Genomic DNA, 20,645 nt, shown 5'->3' with positions numbered 1-20,645 from the left:
ATTTTTCCATGTCTGTTTTAATGTAGCTGTGCTCTCCTACCTAATGTAGCATGAGGGTAGCTGCTGGCTGCTAACTCCGTGGGTTTTCATGTTTGACTCTTCTGGAAGCTGGGCTCATTGTTTACGCAATTCTAAGAGTCACTGTTACTTTCTAAAGAGGTACCTTCCTCTAGAAACTACAGTGTTTAAAGAAAATGCACTTAAATTTGCATGACGTTTATTGTAGCGAATACTGATTTCATCTTTTCCTAAATGAAAAAAAAATGTTGACTTTACCCTTTGAATTTCAGAAGGGCAGAGGAACTCTGGAAATTTCCAAACTCTCCCTCCCATGAATCCCAGTCTCCTGGAACTATTAATTTTCACTAGTTTGATGTGAAATATATCCACAATGACAATAGTGATGAATGCAGATACCAGAAGGCTGTCCAGCTTTTATTTTAAAGCCTTATATACTTACAGAGATTTCAGGCACCTACAGATTTTATACCTGATAGAAAATTACCATTAAAGTTTAATACTGCGGTAAAAGTAAATCCTAGGGATTTGCTCGAGCCTCCTGGAGTTTAAGCTATGAAGAATTAGAATAAAATAGCTATGTGTCTTACAAGCCATAAGAAAAATAATTGACAAAATAAGAACTACATTCCAAGACAATTTCTTTGCTAGGTTTTGCCTTTGCTTGTCTTATCTAACCTTTTTTTCAAAGGAGAATATGGTCTCCTTAAGTGGAATGTGCAGGATGTACTTCAGTTAATTCTCTTCTTTCCCTTTCAGTTTGTTTCTGATTGAAGAGCTATTTGCCTTCCCCACAAGGTTCTGTCATACATCTTTGCCTCCAGCCAGGAAAATCTGCTTAGGGCTCCCCAGTTGTGCAGACAGGATCTCTTAATTGGCCAGAGGACTGGAGCCCAGGGTAGCTGTTCTCTCCACCCGAGGGTGGTAATGCATTCCCAGCACCACTCTGCAGCTGCTGAACAGACAGACACGAAGCCATGTTTTATCATGGACTCATACAGGCTCCTTTTTGGGCACTGCTCTGGCCTTTTCTTTATCATCCAAGGAGAGCCTGCCAGAAGGGACGTGGTGCTGTTGTGCTGTTTAATAATGTGAAGTTCAAAGACAGCAGTTTTGCATGTTTAGAGATTAAAGATAATATAACTCAAAATATAGCAGCAGTGCGTTCTGAATATTCTAAGTACTGTGGAATAAAGAACATGCTAGGAGAGAAATACTGTTAAATGACTATGAATTACAGGCTATTTGATGATTTTATTCTCATTCCTGGAGGGCTACATTAGGTCAGGAGGAGCAGATGGAAACTTTTTGCTGGGACACAGTTACTTGACAGCTTCCTTCTGCATTGTGTAAAGACTCCATTGGCAGATTTTCTAAATTGCCAGGGAGATGTAACTCTCTCTTCTGCCTGCTTTTTTTTCCACTGTCTTATGGTGGCAGTGATATGAATGTGTTCCTTTCTAGTTTCTTCATCTTTCAGTGGTGTTTCCCAGTTATCTTTTACAATTTCTAAGAGGTCTATTACTTTTAGCTGAGACTTAAAAGGGAACATTTACCAAGAGGAGTTCAGTCTTCAAACAGCTCTACTTAGGTGACTCCCTGCCTCCCATTCTTTCACTTTGGTCCCTGTCAGCTCATGGTGATTTGCAGGATTTCCACTAATTTTTCTTTGTATCCTTGATTCCACAACGTTTGATTGCAAATGACCAACTTGACTAATCTTAACTGCAACAGGTATATATTAATCCAACTCAGATGAAACTGAGCAAGTGGTTTTCCTCTCGCTTGCACAATGCAGAGGGGTGAATTTTAGCAAGGGGCAGGATCCCAGCCATGTAGATGCACGGATACCCCATCCAGACCTCAGTTTGCCTCTGACATTCCCAGGCTTTAAGCAAATTGCATCAGCATGCTGGTAAAAAACATCCAGCTAAAATATCCTAAGTAGCAATTATACACTTAAAGAAAACAATTTAAATGCCACAGATTGCTGTCTGTGGGTAATTATTCAGTCTAAAACAAATAACCCAGAGGTTACAAATAATAATTTTGCTAAAGAAATACTATCATGCATTATTCAATATCTACATTTTTATATTTTGATAAAGAAAAGGTCTAAATTCTGTTTGTTCTGCTGTGCTACTTCCCAGACAGAGTAAGTTCAAATTTCTTCCTGGGAAGACTGGGGATTCACATGCCAAATATTCACCTGGATTTGCATATTTTTCAATATGGTATTTATGTACCTGTGAAAACATAGGTATATGACAGAAAGCCTGACAGACCCTTTAACTATGGTGTCACTAATACATTGTTATAATTTGTTACTTCAACTAAGATGTTTTGCCTCGAGAGGTGGAATACTTTTATGTATGGAAAGGTCACTTCTAATTAATAAGCTGTTTTCATCATTCAGGGACAATATGAATTGCTTGTAAAATTTCTGCGAAATAGTTTTCAATATAAAAATAAAACAAATTGAGCTTTATGTCACATTTATCATCCCCCACAACCCATTTAAATGTCAAAAAAATCAGTACAGACCAAAAGTCTATTTCTAGAAGCCTTAGTAGCCCTATTTATCAGAGTGAAATAAGATATTATCATCCCATTATCCCATCACATGCCTTTTGCACTTGAAACCATACCAGTTCTTCATTTTCTATAATACAGAAGATAGTTTTTCTATTGTTAAATACTTCTGGTCCAGGCTGTAAGTAGTGAAGAAAGTGCTGAGTGCTTCTTTCACTATAATAGAAATGTATAATATAATAAACAATTATTTACTTGCTTTCTTGTACATGTCTCAAATGCCAAAAAAAAAAAAAAAAAAAAGTGGACTTCCTATTTGGAAACAAAGATATTGTAGACTCCAGTTTGTTATTATAATTTTACTGTAAGGATAAAGCTTTCAATGTATTCACTGCTGATGTATTTTGACAAAAATCATACCATTGTGTGGAAAATTTATGTCCTTATGTATTCTACCCTGAAATAAATGCCGCATTAAAAAATATTTCTCTATTCAAGTCTTTTTTCTGAGTTTTGTTTCCTAACAAGGAGGGCTCAGATAGTCACATGGCTCCATGGGTGTATGTCTTTTCCTTCTTTGAAAATTTTAGATTTTCAAATATGAGTGGGACTGAACAGCCTCAAAGGTTGTAAGTTCATTTAAGATGCATGAAAATAGGCAGCAGGATAGAGGAAAAAGATCCCATTAATGCTGATAGAGGGGAAGATGCTTCTGAGGGTTGTGATGAAGAAGCTGTTGAGGAGTTCAGTTCCAGGGAATCCAGTGGGATCTAGGGCTAGAGAGTTCCTGTTAAAAGAAGTAGATCTGGTTATATATCAGACTAATATGATGAGGGTTCTGCCACAGGTCACAAACATGCAAGAAGTCAGGCTGGGTGGTTTGTTCCTCAGAGAGGCTTTAACAGATGATTCCATTATTATATCCAAATTCTTATTTACACTTTGAAAAGAAAGAATTCATTTACTGGTGCAGATGTTAAATGGTGCAAATTTTACTTTATGTAGAAATGCATGGGGGAGTAGCCTTCGACTGGTTTTTATATATAATATATATTCTGTTTTATGCTCATGAGGTTTTTTTTTCACTTTTACTGCAACAGGCAGTGCCATGGGAAGTGATGATATCATAGCAGGGAATGTGAGCAAATACATTGTTCTCCCAGCTGGTTACTGTGGACAGCCTAAAAAAGGACATCTTATATTTGACGCCTGTTTTGAAAGTGGTGAGTATTTTCAGTGTTACATTCACCTAGTTGTCAATATATTAACACTTTAAAGTCTATCACTCATCTTTTTATAAAGTGTCTAAATTCTAAAGAGGGCTTACATTAAATACTACTTAACAAATTGAGCTGATTCCCTTCAGTCACAGTATGCCTTCAAATCAGACTTCAAATGTCAAAAAGGTTGTGAAATTTGCTGTTGCCTACAATAAAAATTTCATCAGGTCCATCTTTAACCACATGTGGATAGTTACCTGGATTTTATCCTGTCATTATTTATGTGGTAGTATTAATGTATTTATGATGTAGTATATAAAAGATGCTATTTAAAAATTTAATTTAGAAGTTTACTGGGGCAGTTAACCCAGTAAAGTGCCAAGCCCATCCTTGCATAATTAGACACTTCTAAAAATGTGTATGGGCTGTCTTTAAAGATATTACTTTGGGTTTCTTGTGGCTTGATTCTGTATTGCTGAGGTTAATGGAAGTTCTGCCTCTGATGTCAATATGAGAATTAAACTTCAGGAAGCTACTGGAAACTGAAAGCGAAAGTATTTTTTTACAGGAGTTATACAACACATTATTTTAAAGAGTAATTTTAATTGCTTTTATGCATGTGGGGTATGTAAGTAAATATATCCATGAAATTGTAGCATTGTTTAAACTTTTGTGTTACATACATGTGTGCTACCAGATTTTTAGCTGAAATCTATTATTACTGGCTTTCAGACCTACAGAGCACTGTTAAACACCATATGTAGAAAAGGCATTTGGCAGGATAAACTATAGTTTTCAGCATGGTTTATGTGAGAGGTGCTGGTAATGCCAAAAGTGCTCCAGTGTCTTGTAAAACGAGCTTTTTATGGAGAGTTACATCCCTTAGGGTAGAATACTGGCTGCTAGTTCCTGGATAAATATTAAATTGAGTTCTTTAAATCCTGTCATTACATTACGTAAAAAGTGCAAATGATGCAGTGAATAGTAAAGAGTAACTTTTTTTTTAAGGTGTGTCTCTGAAGGTTCAGTCTCTGAAGAGTTCTGTATTTTTAAAAATACTTTGAGTGCTATTTCATAATAGTTATGTCGGTTTTTTGCATTTTTGTATCAGAAAATGGCTTACAAAATGAATCATGGCCAATCTGGGAAATTTACTTTATTGTGCTAAACTTCACTGCAATGAAAAAGATCAGTAGCAGTCATCAAATTATTTGTGAAGTATTGTGAGTCATTGCGTGATGGTTTGATTCCAGTTTTTGAACAATGGAATTAATTATATTTCTAAATTAAAACGTTTATTCAGTTCAAAGGTAATGTTCATACTTTACATACTTTGGTAATAGTAGAATGTGATAGAAGCAGGTGCTATTTGAAATACTGTGTTTATTTACATTGTAGCATGATGAGGCTGTGATGTTGCTTTGCATATTCAGACGGCTCCAAAGCACAAATATGAATGAAATTAATACCTTCATTTACTTTCTCATGATGACAATGTATTAGCAAGAATGAGAGTAATCTTGTGTACACTTCATATGTAAATTCACTTCATCTTTTGTTCTATGTCAGCCAAGTAATTGCTTAAAGTACCTTAACTGGTCAAAGTAAATTAACTGATATTGGATAACTTATGAAACTGTCATTAATGTTGAAATCTATCCCATCCTATTGTCCAAACAGTAGGATACAACATTTATGAGACTGTTTTGATGCTCTTTGGGTACCACGTTAAATACAATATCCTATTGAAATTGCCTTTTTGAAAGAACAGATGGTAAAACTGACCCCACCTGCAGCACTGCCCCAGGCTCTGGGGTCCCCTCAACAAGAAATACAACGAGAAATACAAGAAGAAATACAAGAAGAAATACAAGAAGAAATACATGGACCTGCTGGAGGGGTGCAGAGGAGGCCATGAAGATGCTCTGAGGGCTGGAGCACCTCTCCTGTGGAGACAGGCTGGGAATGCTGGGCTTGTTCTGCCTGGAGCAGAGAAGGCTCTGAGGAGACCTTTTTGTGGCCTCTCCGTATGTAAAGGGAGCCTATAAAAAGGTGGGGAAAGACTTTTTCCCAAGGCCTGTGGGGATAGGGCAGGGAGAAAGGGGTTTAAACTGAGAGAGGGTAGATTTAGGTTGGCTCTTAGGAACAAATTGTTTACAACGAGGCTGGTGAGGCCCAGGATGCCCGGAGAAGCTGTGGCTGCCCCATCCCTGGAAGTGTTCAAGGCCAGGTTGGATGGGGCTCTGAGCAACCTGGTCTAGTGGAAGGTGGCTCTGCCTTGGGCGGGGGACTTGGAACAAAATGATGTTTATGATCCATTCCAACCCAAGCCATTCTATAATTCTAAAACAGAAGTTGTGTTAGATGTAATTCCATAAGTGGCTTTCCTTTCTTTGGCTGCATTCTCTATTTTCTTGAAAGGTCTGGTTGATAGGACTGAAGGTTTCCTACTGGACCCTCTTTTTCAATGTCTATGTTTTATGTTGTAGAAACGGAAGTAAACAGATTTCAGAATAGAGAAAGGGTATTAAACTTGTAGAAATCAGGAAAAATATTAATACATACAGAAGAAAGGCTATTTAATTCAGTTTCATTTTTGTAATTGCTATCATTATTGTATTAAATTGCATTGAAAAGTATGATTTTTTTGAGACAGAGGTGTGTTTTTATGTAGTCTGAAAACCAATGTCCAACTCGCTGTTCTGAAATGCTGTGCTTTCAAAAAATCATAAAAAATAGAACTGGGCATTGGGATTTTTTTTAGTCCATTCTGTTTTTTAGAGGAAAAATAAACTATTTTTGCCATTCCTGACAGATGTTTATCTTTTTCAGAGACTTTCAGTGAGTTTCAATGAGAAAGCAGCAATCCATTCTAACACTGCAATTTGCTCAATAGAGGAAACATTTTCTTTCTATGTAGAAATGTTCTTACTAAAAAGGCATTAATTCTTGTCCAGTCCTATAGGAACAGAAAGCAGATTATTCCTTTCTTCTTTGACTTAATGGAAAGCTGCTATCATATCTTTCCTTGGCCTTTCCCTCCTCAGGTTAAATAACTGCTATTTTTTTCAATGGTTCCTTAGTGCTCACATTTTCCAAATTTTCTCTCATTCTTTATTTCCTCTGGCCTGTCTCCAGCTGTTTTGTGCCTTTCTTGATTGGCAGTGGTCCAAGGTGAGCATGATACTCAGATAAGCTGGTGCCAATCCTATGTAGAGTTTATTACATGACATGCCTTGCAATCTATTTACTTCTGCAATGTGACAGTCCAATCTTTTTCACAATAGCATGGTACTGTTGACTTCTATAAAACTTGTGATCCCTTTATATTGTCCAGATCTTTTTCAGAAGGAGCTAAGCTAGATGGTGGCTTGCACTTTACTTACCCTTAATGAATCTATTAGTAGGGAAAAAAAATCATTGCTGTAAAATAAATGCAATTACTGGAAATGAAGAATGGTGCCTGAGCCCTTTATCATATTAATAACTGACAGAGGAGTAAAGAAGAGGGAGAATTATCAACTTGCAAGTATGTCAGGAATTTGTGTTTCCCATAGTTCAAGCTAGTGTTGCTTGGAATCTTCCTTATCTTTATTAATATTTAAGTATATATACAGCCAAAAGAAATTTTTAACATTGATTTATCATTAGCAGAAAAGAAGCTGGTGAAAAATCAGCTTTCTTGCGTACCACACCATACTTTTTGGATGATTTCAATTTTCACAAGAAACATGAGTTAGTTTCAGGGAAGAATAGAAGCAGAGCTACCTATGCACAGTGCAAAATTTAAAGGAAATAAACACTACGTCTGAAATGTATACATTTGGTCAGTTGTAATTCTGTTTCCTAATATTCATCAATGCATTAAATTACTAACACAGTTTCAGTTTAGTAGCAATGCACAACTGTACAAATGTTCACCTCTCATCCTATCTACTGTTCTGTCAGAATGGGCATTTTGCAGAATATAGTGCTCTGGGTGAAAGGACATATGCATTTCTTCTATTCAAAGAAGTCCTTCCTGATTGAGGAAGGCCCAGATTTTGATATGAACATGTTCCTCAGGGAATCTGGCTTTTCATACTCTGGGTGATTTGGTATTTCAGACATTTTATCTAAAGGACTTCAAAGTTTAGTTTAGCCAGCTGCCCCTACTGTCTTGTGTTGCCTTAGTGCTTGTGATTTCTGATGGCATCCATTAAGTCAGCAGCCTATTCTGTATTGTGGCTAAGATGTTTTATCTGCTTAGTCATTTTAACTGTAAGAGATGTTTTTGGAGATGATACCCCCAGTGCTGGAAGCCAGTAGTTTTTCAGCAGTAGCCTTGCTTCTGCATGAGGTCACAAATTTTTAGTTAATTTAACATGATACATGAGAAGATTTTATATGTATTTTGCAAAGTGAACAAAGGAAACATTAACCAAATGACTCAGTCCTTAAAAAAAAAAACAAACCCTTTTTGTCATTGTGCAAAGGCTGTTTTCTGGGTATAGCCACAAGTTGCCTTCCTGGCTCCATCACAGACTGATTCCAAAGTGGGCTCTGTTTTTTTTCTAGCTTTTGCCTCCCTGGGCTTGCCATGAAGAGAACCTGCAGATGAAAAACTTGGGCTGACACTGCCAGGTGTGGCTTTGCTGCAGAGCAATGCTGGGGAAGCTCAAATGTTGTTCCTTTTGCCTGGTGTCACTGGGTTGTCATTCCCCAGGGATATGTTGGTTGGTGGCTCTGGGCTGGGCACACCCCCAGTCCTTCTGCCTGGCCTGGGATGTCATAGGGAATATAGGAGGGAGCTGCAGTCAGGCTGCAGGCTGTGGTGTGTTGTGAGGATGGTTAAAAACCCCAAGCTTGACAGTTTCGGCTGCTTGTGGCTCAAATTGCTTGTTTTATAATTACTTTTGAGAATTGAAGGAGCAGTGTTGGCTCACAGAGGTTCGTAAATCTCAGCATTCACACTGTTAAATACAGGGGCTTTTAATAAGGCTTTGAAAATATATATTTTGGCTTGTTAGTCAAATATAATGCTGTTTAACTGTTAAAAAATACTGTGTTTCTTGAAATTAGAAACGAAGCTGCTGTCTGCTTTTATTCTCATTTCAACCAAAAAGTGGAACTCCGCCAAGAGTCATTAAATCTTCTATCCTTTGGATGAATTCTTATTTTTTTATGAAAAAATGTTATGATTGGGTAATTTATGTATTGTGGTTTATGTTCAAAAGGTTGTAATTAAAGTTTTGTAAAATTTTAGATTCAATCTCAATTACTGTAAGCCTCAAATTATGTTAACTGGTGCACCACCACCTTGCAATGAAAACGATTCACAAACATTAGTTTGTCTTTTCCTACAGCAGGTTTATAAAATATTTTGCATTAGGAACCTGATAAAAAATTCAGTGCTGATGGATTGCAAATGATATTAATCAGCTGGAAAAAGTTAAAACTTACAATGTATTAAGAGATCTCATATGACTGAGAAGTACCCTCGTATCATTTTTGTTAAGGTTTTAAATATCTTTCTATATTTCAAAAATAGGATAATGTACTTATAAAACACTTTGCACAACACTCAAAATTGCAATAAGTGATTGTAATTCCGCTGATCTCATTGTAACCACTTACAGGCGTGAAATAGGCCATTGAGCTTTACCATGAAAGATATCTTCTGAACAAAAGCACAGATAATATAGGATGGATTGCCCTTTGGGGGTGCTTGTGTCCCAGTTGTTAAGACTTGACATGTAACTTTAGACAGCTGAAATTAGGGGTGATTAATCTTAGCTCTGATTAGTAAAACACTATAAAATTTGATTTGCAAGGCATTTTCTGAAATGGACATTTTTGTTTGTAAAAAGTTTAAAAATGAAAACTAAGACAACACAGATGATGATACTGTTAAGTTTCATGTTCAAAGAAAAACTGATATTCAACCGAGGAAATAGTATTTTTGCCATCTAACATAGAATTGTAATGTGCTTCCAAAATTAGTAAACAATCTGACCCTCTGTGTGTTTGTGTTTAAATGAACAGAAAAACCTTTCTTCCCCTTGATTTCAGTAGCACTGTGATGATATCCTGGAACAGGAATAAAGCAATACAGGCAAGTGTGATAATGGCACATCAGTAGAAGTAGAAAGTGCAAAAGCTGTGGAAGGATACTTTCTTCCAGTGCAAACACTTTTAGTAGTAGGCAAAACTGTATTTTGGAGCATAAACTAGTTGATATTCCAAATTTTCTGTATTATAGTCTTTCATGTATTTCTAAAATCACTAAGTCAGATGAAACTGTTTTGGCTTTCCCTTCTACAAGGATGCTCATCTGTAAAGTAGGAACAAAGGAATGAAAGTCACTGTGTTATTTCAATAATGATGTCTGTTTTCAACCTGCTTTTGGGGCTTCAAGGTGTGTCTGATTAATGAAACATTTTACTTATTTCCGTATTTTTTGACAGTAGTTTATGCCACATTTCACAGGAAGACATGAAGTGGTTATTGCTGCCAGTAGGGATAATTTAGCAAATGTTTCCAATTTCTGAACATGTCTGTTCTCAGTTCAGAGCAGTGTATCAGAGTATCAATACCTTTGGACTACTGCAAGTTAAAAGTCAGAAATAAAGTAAGAGAAAAAGATTGATTTTAGTTTTTTTGTGTGTTTTAATGATGACACTAGGCATAGATTAATGGATGTGGCATGCACAGAGTGCTATCAGTTAACATATATGACATTACTCAGATGTCTCAAACTCCGGAAAAAGCATGTGAATGATTTATGGAATTGATATTAATCTCTTTCCAGTAAATGCATTACTAAAGTTACATGGGAAATTGATGTTACTGCTGTAATGCCAAATGAATTTCTTTCTTGCTAGATCAGCATTGCAAATGGAACTAAATATTAACCTTTTAAATATCTAAACAGATATAGTATGGAAGACATTTTTACGAATGGGGACTGCTTGGTGTCTATGTGATACCAGCCAACACATATGGCATTACTCAGATAGCATAACTTGTGGGAAATAGATACTAATGACCTATGGAACTAAAGAAAGTGCAGGAAATATTACTGTAACAACTAGAGTAAAGAATTAGGATGTTAATTGCAGTTGTTGTGCCAATTATGATTTTCACAGTCAGTTTACCATCTGATTCTCACACTACCTTCTTCAGGACCACTTCTTTCCTCCCTCCTACCACATATTTGCATCTCCTCAGCTGGTATTAAAGCACATGTGTTGATCTGCTCTTTGACTGACCCTAAAGGGACCAGAATAAGCAAATGGAAACAAAAGCAGAAATGTCTGTGATCAGATATTGTAAGCTCATGGAAGATTTTCAACAGCCTCAGTACAAGAAACAACTAAATACAGAATGGATCCCTAGTCTGGAAAAAAGAAAACTGAGGAATGATATATTAAAGGTCTGTAAAATCATGATTTCTAGTTAAAATATTAGTGTTTCCCTGTCTGTTCTCTTTGTACTAAAACTAAGGGCCATCAAGTGAAACTAGCAGTTAATATGTTGAAAGCAAACAAGGGAGAATGGTTCCTTACATGTTGTTTAATTAAGCTGTGGAACTTCTTCCTGCAGGACATTGTGGCTGCTAAAACTTGACATGTGTCATGCTTTCAATAAAAAAACCAACTGACAAGCCCAGGAAGGAGAAATCAGTTGAGAGCTACTAAACACTGACACCATTCCTGGCTCAGAAGGTTCATAAACTGCATTGTAAATTAGGGAATTATACTGGGATGTGTCTTGAAATGATTGTTTTTTTTCTTACGCTCTTCTTGGGGATCCATTTCTGGCAGTTACTGAGCTGGACCTTGATCTCACCTGATAGATACTTCTGATTAAATGGTTAATCACTTCTAGTATATTTAATAATACTCAATTATTTTCTAAAAACAGATTAGAGGTTATAGTTGCAAGCCAAAATTGACATTGTGCAGAGCTATACTTTGATCAAGTAATAGGAAGGAAAATCTTTACAGTTCTTGTTTTCATTCAAACTGTTTTCTTAGGAGGACAGTGGCCGAAGATGGTGTTGTTCAGGAACAGACCTGATGCAGATCCAGTCTTAAGATTTGCACATTCTTGGTACTTACATTTCCATCAGATTTAAAAGTTTTCATGGGATTATTGTAAACTTCTTCTCTGACAGAGAAGGAATTAGAAAAGACCCTCAACAACAAAGATACTTTATATAAAGATGGCTAAGTAATTTTTGAGATTAAGCAAAAGGATCTTCCTACATATCAGGTTCTGAGATAAATTTCCCAGTTTCCATTTTTCTGGCTCTGTTCAAAATTTTCCATCTGGAAAAATGATAGAGGGAAATACAAGAAAGAATAGCAATGTCCCTGCCAGTGCGAAGGAACATTACATTACACTGAACAAATATCCTTATCTGAATGTACAATCACTGAAATAAATGCAGCTGTGTTTATTTCAGCATAATCAGATATATTTGAATATAAAATCATTGACATAAATGCAGCTGTGTTTATTTCAAACTGCACATGTTAATATGAACATGAATGTGACATCAGTTAATCACTCAGGAATGTATAGAGGTATGTATATATAGTGACACAATGGAAGCCTGGGACAGTTGAAAGTATGAAGGAAAAATGTCTAGATGAGTTTGTGCTGTACCTAAGGATATTTTAACACCATTGGAACTCACTAATGAGGAGATGCAAAATTCTTCTCATATACAGTCCCTGGATTTGAATAAAACTGTAGTTATTCTATAGAATAACAGGTGACCTTTGCCTCAGTTACTGACTAAGGAAATAATTGCATTGAATAATTGCTTCTTAAAATAGAGAATCGTGTTAGTTTTGAGTGATTGGGGTAGGTCCAGGTCAATCTCTTCTGATGGGCACAGTGCAGACCTTAAACGCACCTTAGGTTTTTATCTGATTTTGAGCCTTTGAAAGAGCTGCCAACCACCCTTCCCAAATTTCATCTTGCTGAGTTCTCAAACCCAGAGAAAATACAGTGTAGAGCAGTGCCAGTGGAAAAATTTTGGCATTGTTTATTTTGCCAGGAATGCTTCTCCTTGCTATTTCCTGAAAGTAGTACTTTGTCACTGTCATGTTTATATGCTTAGCCTCTGTCTTTTGAAATCCGAGTCCTTCAGAAGTAGAAGAAATTGAAGTGTTCTTTACTCTGCTTATGCAGATGGTGCTATATCGACTATCACAAGGAGTGGCTGTACTCAGAGTAAAAGGGAAAGTGGCATCAGAACAGTATTTTGGAGCTAAGAGGTATAGGAAAGGCTTTATTTTCATCTTGGGAGAACATTGAAATATTCTGCTTGACTAAATAGTGGTATTTTGTTCAGTTAGTTCAGTAACCTGTAATATTATCCCTGTTTTGCAGAAGACAGGAACACAAAAGCCCTGGTTCTTGACTGCCTGGTGCCTTTTGTAGTGAATTTCAGCTGTGTGAAATGAGTGCAAAATGGCTGAGAAACGTTAAGAGTGCTTTGCATCAGATCCATGTGAGCCAAATTCAGACTGAAATGTTGGAAATTTCATATCTTGTACTATGTCTACTACATTTGATGAAATAGGGATGCTTATAGAGATTAGGGGAACAGAAGGAAAGGGACTAAAGCAGAGAAGAACCATTTGAAATGTTCACGTGAGCCCCTGCCCTGGAAGGGCTGCTGGCCGTGGGCATGAGGGTGCTGAGCTGCTGCTTCTCTGTCACTGTGTGACCACAACGTGTCGTGCTGCTGTTGGCTCAGGACAGGGCTCAGGCAGCACCAGCTGGGAGAACAATGTTCCTTGTACTTCCCTCCCAGTCCCAGATACAGGAATACCTTTCACAGAATCCCAGGATGGTTGGAAGGGACCACAGTGGGTCACCTTGTCCTGCCTTCCTGCTCAAGCACATGGCACAGGGTTGTGTGCACACAGTTCTGGAATATTTCCAGTGAGGGAGATTCCACAACCTGTTTGGGCATCCTGTTCCAGTGCTCAGTCACTGCACAGGAAAATTCTTCCTCGTGTCCGGGTAGAATTTCCTGGGCATCAGTTTCTGCCCATTCCTCTGGTGCCATGGCTGGGCACCACTGAGCAGAGCCTGGTCCTTGCTCTGATCCCTCCCTGCAGACACTGACAGACAGGGATGAGGGCCACTCTGAGCCTTCTCTTCCCAGGGGTGAACAGACCCAGCTCCCTCACCCTTCCCTCATAAGTCCTGTCCTTTGTGTGGTCATGTTTGATTTTTTTTTTTTCCCAGTGGGCTGAAGACACTGGCACAGGCTGCCCAGAGAGGCTGTGGAGTCTCCATCCACAAGTTGTTCAAATCCTGGGCAGATGCAGTTCAGACCAGCCTCCTCATGCTGACCCTCTCCTAGGACTAGACGATCTCCAGAAATCCCTAAGAGATTTTTCTTTTTGCCCTGAAATTAGAATACACTTCAGATAGATTCTGTTCTTGTTGTTGTTTAAATCACTTAAAAATTCTCAACTGCCTGCTGTTCCAAAGTTAACAAGCCAAATTAAGATCTTTGCTTGTTTGAGCTGCCGCTCTAATGCAAGAAGAGACAAAACGCTGTGAAATAAACACTGGTCTGTACTTTTGAAAGAATACTGGCTGGAAAACATACTTCAGAAGAGGTGTTTCATAAGCAAAAAGTATTTTTATTCTTGGATGGATACTATCTGATTTCAAGAGAGAATATTTTAGAGTTTTCTGCTCAGCCTAACAGAAATTTGGATAGAAGTTATTAGGTGGGAAACACATTATTTTGGACACATGCAGAGCTTCATTTTGCATTTATTGATGCTATTTAGTAACCTAATTGCCTTCTAGGTTCAGCCTTTAGCATGCTAATTTTGATTTAGTGTTTGTATTTCTGAAAACAAACGGGGAACAAACCATAAATTATCACTGTGTGTTTTTTAGACAGCTACTGGAATTCCAGTATCTACTACAATAACATAGTGTGAAGGTAAATTACCATAATATATTAAGGGTTATTATTATATTCTATCAGTTTCCAGTAAAATCACATCTCTTTTTCTCTCATCTGGAACTGTAGCTTTTTCACAAGAAGGATAATTTATTCTGTTTAAAAAAAAATGGTTTGAATGTTTATTGTTGCTACTGTACTACATTATGAATAATTCATTTTTAGTAGCCTTTTTTAAGATTGTAAGTGAATGTCATATTTCTGATGTGAAAAACTTTTAAGCCTTTATCATGAATGCAATATAAAATATGGAGAGCTAAGGAATAGTACATCTAGGGTTTTTTCTTTTTCCTTTAAGCATGTTGGTGGTCAGCTTAAGAAATTGTGTTCACAGTGAGTTTTTTGAATGATTGACTAAGAATTTTTTTGACACTTGTGTTCCTTTTTGGTCTTACTTGCAGTTTTTTATTATATTAGGATCCAATTATATAAGACTTTACATATATATTTCATATTACTGTTAAGTTGTATAATGAAACACCTTCAATGCAACATAAAACTGCCCATGTACCTGCACTGGGCTGATGGCCTCTTGTGTAGGCACAGTTAAATTAGATTGTTCAGCAGTGTTAGCACAGCCCAAAAAGTCTTGAGATTGGATGAATACCAAGAGGATGAGTTTGCTCTGGAGTTTTGTGCTTTACAGATCCATTGCTGTCAGAATACCGGAGCTTTGTGCCTGAGCTCGCTGGGGTGCTGGATTGTAGGTGTGCTCCTTACTAAAAGTAAAGTTAAGACAAGGAATAGGGCAGCAATATTATAAATAATCTGTGCTTTCATCTGAAAAATAAAAGCTGATAGCAAGTTGGAACTTGGCTTCTGGTCATTACTACATGTATTTTCGGTGGCCCTTTCTGTTTCAGTGTCTTCAGGATGATTCTCACTCATCCCAGACACTTCCCATCGTCTTGATTATCTCTATGCTATCCTGCCTGTTATTTCTCAGTCCTCTTTGCATTTGTGTAAATGTTATTGCTAAAGTATCTTCTTTTGTATGTTGAGAGGATGTTGAACCTCACTTCTTGAGCCTGTACATTAACTGCTATATCAAATTAACCTTGCTGTTATCACCTCTAGGACTCCATGTTATCAGTCTGCCATTAGCATTTGTTTTGTTTTTCATCATTCCCATCTGTGTGCTCTTTATCCTTTTGGATTTAGTGATAATTTATTTCCTCCCCTCATATTTGCATTTCATTTTCATCAGTAAACATTTTGTCCATTTTATTTTAGTCAATGTTTCCCATTTTTACTATTTCCTCTATCAGTATCCCTTCTTGAAAGATTTTCATAAATCTGCCTTTCCAAAATGCTTCCTATTTTGTTTTCTTTTTGAATGCGTTAATTTATATTTAAATATATATATAACATTTAAAGGAACTGGGATGCAGAGCTATTTTCCTGATGTTTGGTTATCATTTGCCCTTATTCAGTCTGCATGCTCTTTTGGACATGAAATGTTTCTTTCTCAAAACTCATACTTCAGCTGTGCACTCTAAATATTTTCTCTAGCACAGGGGATCTGTGTTGACAAGACACCAAATCTTCAGTGCCTGGTCCAGGCCAGCAATCAGTGGAAAGATTTCTGCATAACTACAATTTCTGTTGGTTTTGGGTCAGACCATAAGCTTGTGAAAGTTTCCATGAATGAATGGTCATGTGGCAAGTGGGCAAATGCTCTGTCACTCAATCGGCCAAAGGTCAGTGAGAGTGAATGCCAGAGGAGTCAGAACTGATTAGATGGCAGGAAAAGAAGAACATTCTCAGTGATTACGAGGAGTTCAATTAAATCTGTCCCATATATCTGCAGTGTCACAATGACATCTAAATACTTCTTAGGATGGGAATACATGACTTCCAAGACCTGTGATTTTGTTTTCTATTTAGAATGTTAGCCTAGTTAATAATAACTTATAGTCCTTTACTGCAGAAGATCACTGTGTGCTTTGCAAGATACTTTTGTTTTCATTTTATAGTTCCAGAAATCTGAGGCTCCCAGAAGTTCAGAGTTTCAGTGTTACACGGTAGAACCCCCATTTGAAGCATTTTGACATTATCTTCTTTGAAGCACACTAATTGGATTTAAGCCCACGCCTTTGATTACTCTTTAAAACTGAACAAAGTGCGTGTCATCCTGAATCACGATGGGTAAGATGGACTTTCCTTTGTAGGGATGCTATTTTATAGTCTGCCATGCTTCAACAGATACTAGGAATAATAGATACTATTTCAGATAGAATGTAACAATAACTGATATTATTTCAGCAGTACAGGGAAACTTAAATAGTTTTGGAAAAATTGTGTTAGGTTATCTCCTCTGACTCAGACTAATGAAGAATTAAGCAGCTGAGTAAAGAAAGAGAAGGGAGAACAAGCATTATCTTTTGCAACCTATTCAATTTTTGGCTGATTTAACCTAGATGAGGAGAAAAGCAATATTGTGTTCTTTGACAGTACTGTAACAAGCTTTGCTAACTGATAATAATAACTGGAAGACATATGTTAAATTGTTGGTTCTTCTGAGAAAGGAAGAATGCTGAAATCACAAAGTTGTACTATTGTATTTTGGAAATTGTGATTTGGTCTTTTTATCTACATTACTTCATAGTGGGAGCAAATATACGCTACTGTATTTTAACAAAATAAATTCCATAGCGCATGAACTAGAAAATGTGGAGAAATTCAGTATTGGCTAATTAATATGCAATCCAAAGTCATTTTACTGTGGATGTTGCATTGGAAAGATAATGTTTGTGAATTATTTCCAATCTTGCAGAAGGATTTCAACACCAAGAAAATTTAACCAAATAAAATAAACCTATTTATTAGTAGTATTCTTAATTAACCAGTGTTAGTCCTGTAAAATTATCTTCCCCCTAAAAATTGTTAGCTAATCATTCCTCCAAGATAATTATTATTGCTTGCTGGATGATATTGAAAGAATGTCCTGGTGTGGTTTGGTGTCAGATGCTTTGCAGGGGAAGGTGGAGGCTCAGCCCCATGTGAGAGCAGCGGGCAGTGTCGCTGTCCCGTGGTGTGACACACCTGGGTGGGGCCACCTTGGACCACACCCTTGCACTGCAGAGTGCTCAGGGTGGGGTCCGGAGTGTGAGTTCTGTTCCAGGGTGTTCTAGGCCTTGATGAGCAGCAAAATGCAGAAGCAAGTGCAAAAATAATGAGAGAAAGGGGAAAAAAGAGACACTAATGTCCATGTGACACTGGAATCCCTTGTTCTGTACACTGAGGCCAAATCCCTCAGCGTGTATAGGACTGATTTTTGCAGGTGAAGTTTTATGCGAGGTTAAAAAAAATCACTTTGCTGACAAAAAAATCTTGTTGCTTCAAAAACCCCAAAATTATAGCTGTTAGACCTTTAGGTTTCCTGACATCCCCTGTTTATATACTTATTTGTAGAAGAGTTTATAAATTGATACTTACAACATCCCTGACGTCTTAGTAATTTGTAAGGAGCTGCCCACCTGTTCAGAGTTGGAAGTCTTTTGAATTCTAGTTATAATTCCTCAAGTATAAACTATTTCCATCTTTAGAGGGGACAGTGGGACTGCCATGTTTCTTGTGAGTCTGGGATGTTCTAAAGCCAAAGGTCCTGCTGTTGCTGACTGCCTTTCACATCAGCAGTGTGACAGAAAGTCATCTTTCAGTCACAGAGATAATGTTTTCCTGTCAGTGTGGTAAAAATACGAAAATGAATAGACAGACTTTATAAAAGTTCCTTGTTTTGAAGACTGGCTTTTGAAAAAGCAGGTCTGTTTGGATAAAGTTAGTGACGTTTGTTAACTTCTTTATTTGAAAGTTTTTCCCCATGTATATTAACATGTAAAATCTTTTTTACTAATACATTAAATACCTGATTTTTTACTTCCAAGTAAATAAACAAAAGAAATACAGGTTATTTAGGTTAAAGTACTAGAATATTATTAAAATTAGGAGCCAAAAATATTTGCTTGCTTCTTAAGGTGATAATTGTTTTGTTATGTAAGTCCTTGTCCAGTGTTTCATAATGTATTAAAATTTTCCAACGCATTTAATACAAAAAAGATTTTTGTGTGTCACAATGAATAAATCTGCTCATATCAGCAGCCTCTTATATTGTCAGGGTATACTAGTAGAAATAAAACATAATATGTAACAAAAATAGCATGTTTTGTTGTTATATTTAACTGAAAAGTTTTGGTATTTCTTTAAATTCTTATGTAGGGGTAAATTGGCACCCCTCTTTAGAAATTCAGCCTAATCTTGAATAGAACTAGTACTGCAAAGTGTGTCTATGTCCCTGCCTTTGAAGACTCAAAATCAACATTGAATCTGTATAATTGATCAAGGTCACTTCATGCCCATGAGACACAATAATGCAGCTCAACAATCACTCTAAGGTTATTTAAGTACTAATTGCTTTAGAAGTACTGATTTGTTTTCTGGGTTCATAAAATAATTTACGAGAAAATTTTGTCTATTTTGAAAATCTACAGCTTTCCTTTTTTTTAGATTTTTTTTTCTTTCTTTTTGGAAAAATGTGTTCCTACCAAACACAAACCTAGTGAGAAAAAAATTGGAGATACAGTCAAATAAAAGTGAATTTAATTTTAATGCACTTAATTGGAATCCTAAATCAAGCTGAAGTGGGCGTCTTGGTAGACTAGAAACTTCTGGATATCAAAGAATTATTAGAAGAGCAGAAAAAGTGAGTATGTGATGGGATTGGCTTTAAAATCATAGTTTCCTCCACATTTTGTGAGATTCAGATAAAGGTGAAAAGTAATAGCAGGAGCACAGTGGGCAAGGGAGTTCTGTTTTGATTTTTGTTCCTTCATACTTTGTCATTTTGAGTTTTCTGTATTTAAAAGCCAATTAATTTAGTTTATTATATAGCAAAAAAGCCTGCTTTTTGTTTAAAAGCTTTATTGGCTTTTTGGAATACTCACTTATAAGAAAAAGATCTCGGCAGTTCAATTTCAATAATATGTCTGACTCAGATTCTCATCCCATCCATCTTAAATCCATTTTCTTTCTCTAATCACCTGCACACCCTCGTTGCTGTTCCCAGGCTTGCTTTGCTTGTATGGGAGTTTGCAAATTGCCTTTTTTAGATTCCTGGATGTCGGAGAGACAAGAGAAATTACATTTCTTTTGTGCCTCAAGCACGGGGGGGCTGTGTCTGGGAGGAAACTTGAGTGCTCACTTCCTGAACCAATGTGAGAAGCTCAGTGTTAGTGAACTAAAGTGTGAGATTGTAGGAGGATGGAGAAAGACAGTGCTGTCTTTTTGTCACACTGATGCTCTTCAGTCTGTTGCTTAGCAGACCAGTTCCACGTGTCTCCAAATGCGTGGAATTGAATTACTTGTGATCATTATATAATTATTGTAACCTGAAATTTCGGGAAAATGTGACAGATGTGCAAGCAACCACACCCTCCAAACAAGCCATTCCTTTGAAAGTAGTTTGGTGTTTGCATAGTTAGAGGCAGGACATTAATAGCTTGGTTCTGCAGAGAAAATATTGTTAAAACCCAAAATCTCATAAAGGAGAGTTTCACAATTTTAATGGACATAGCAGTGTATTTGAAGGTAGAGGTATACAATATACATTGTATATATATGTCTACACATACATGCGTGCTTTATACATGTGAATGTGAATTTTCCTGAAAGTTCCTGTTTGTATGGATGTAGCTACTTTAAAAGTACTCTCATCTGATTAAACTTTAAGGTTAGCATTTAATGTTAACATAATACATGGAATTGTAAAAGGTGTATCTATTGTAGAATACAAATTTTCGTTGCTGGCTGCCACTTCATAGCAGTCTTCCCTTCAACTTCCTACCTTGCCCTCTCCTTGCCCTTCTCTCTCCCCATGTTTTAGGCATCAT

General features: G+C 36.8%; 1 protein-coding gene across 1 annotated transcript in view; it reads left to right on the top strand.

The window, feature by feature from the left end:
* AGBL4 (AGBL carboxypeptidase 4) overlaps positions 1-20,645 on the top strand; it is an 882,078-nt gene that overhangs the window by 13,471 nt on the left and 847,962 nt on the right. The window contains 1 exon segment of the mRNA XM_066192785.1: positions 3,651-3,773. Within this exon segment, the coding sequence (XP_066048882.1) occupies positions 3,651-3,773 (123 nt within the window).

The sequence above is a fragment of the Chamaea fasciata genome, unplaced genomic scaffold (genome assembly GCF_029207755.1).
Source record: "Chamaea fasciata isolate MVZ Bird 193981 ecotype frontalis unplaced genomic scaffold, bChaFas1.0.hap1 SCAF_10, whole genome shotgun sequence".
NCBI classification, from domain to species: domain Eukaryota; kingdom Metazoa; phylum Chordata; class Aves; order Passeriformes; family Sylviidae; genus Chamaea; species Chamaea fasciata.
Note: the sequence above shows the minus strand (reverse complement) of the source record. Positions and strands in the feature narration are given on the sequence as shown.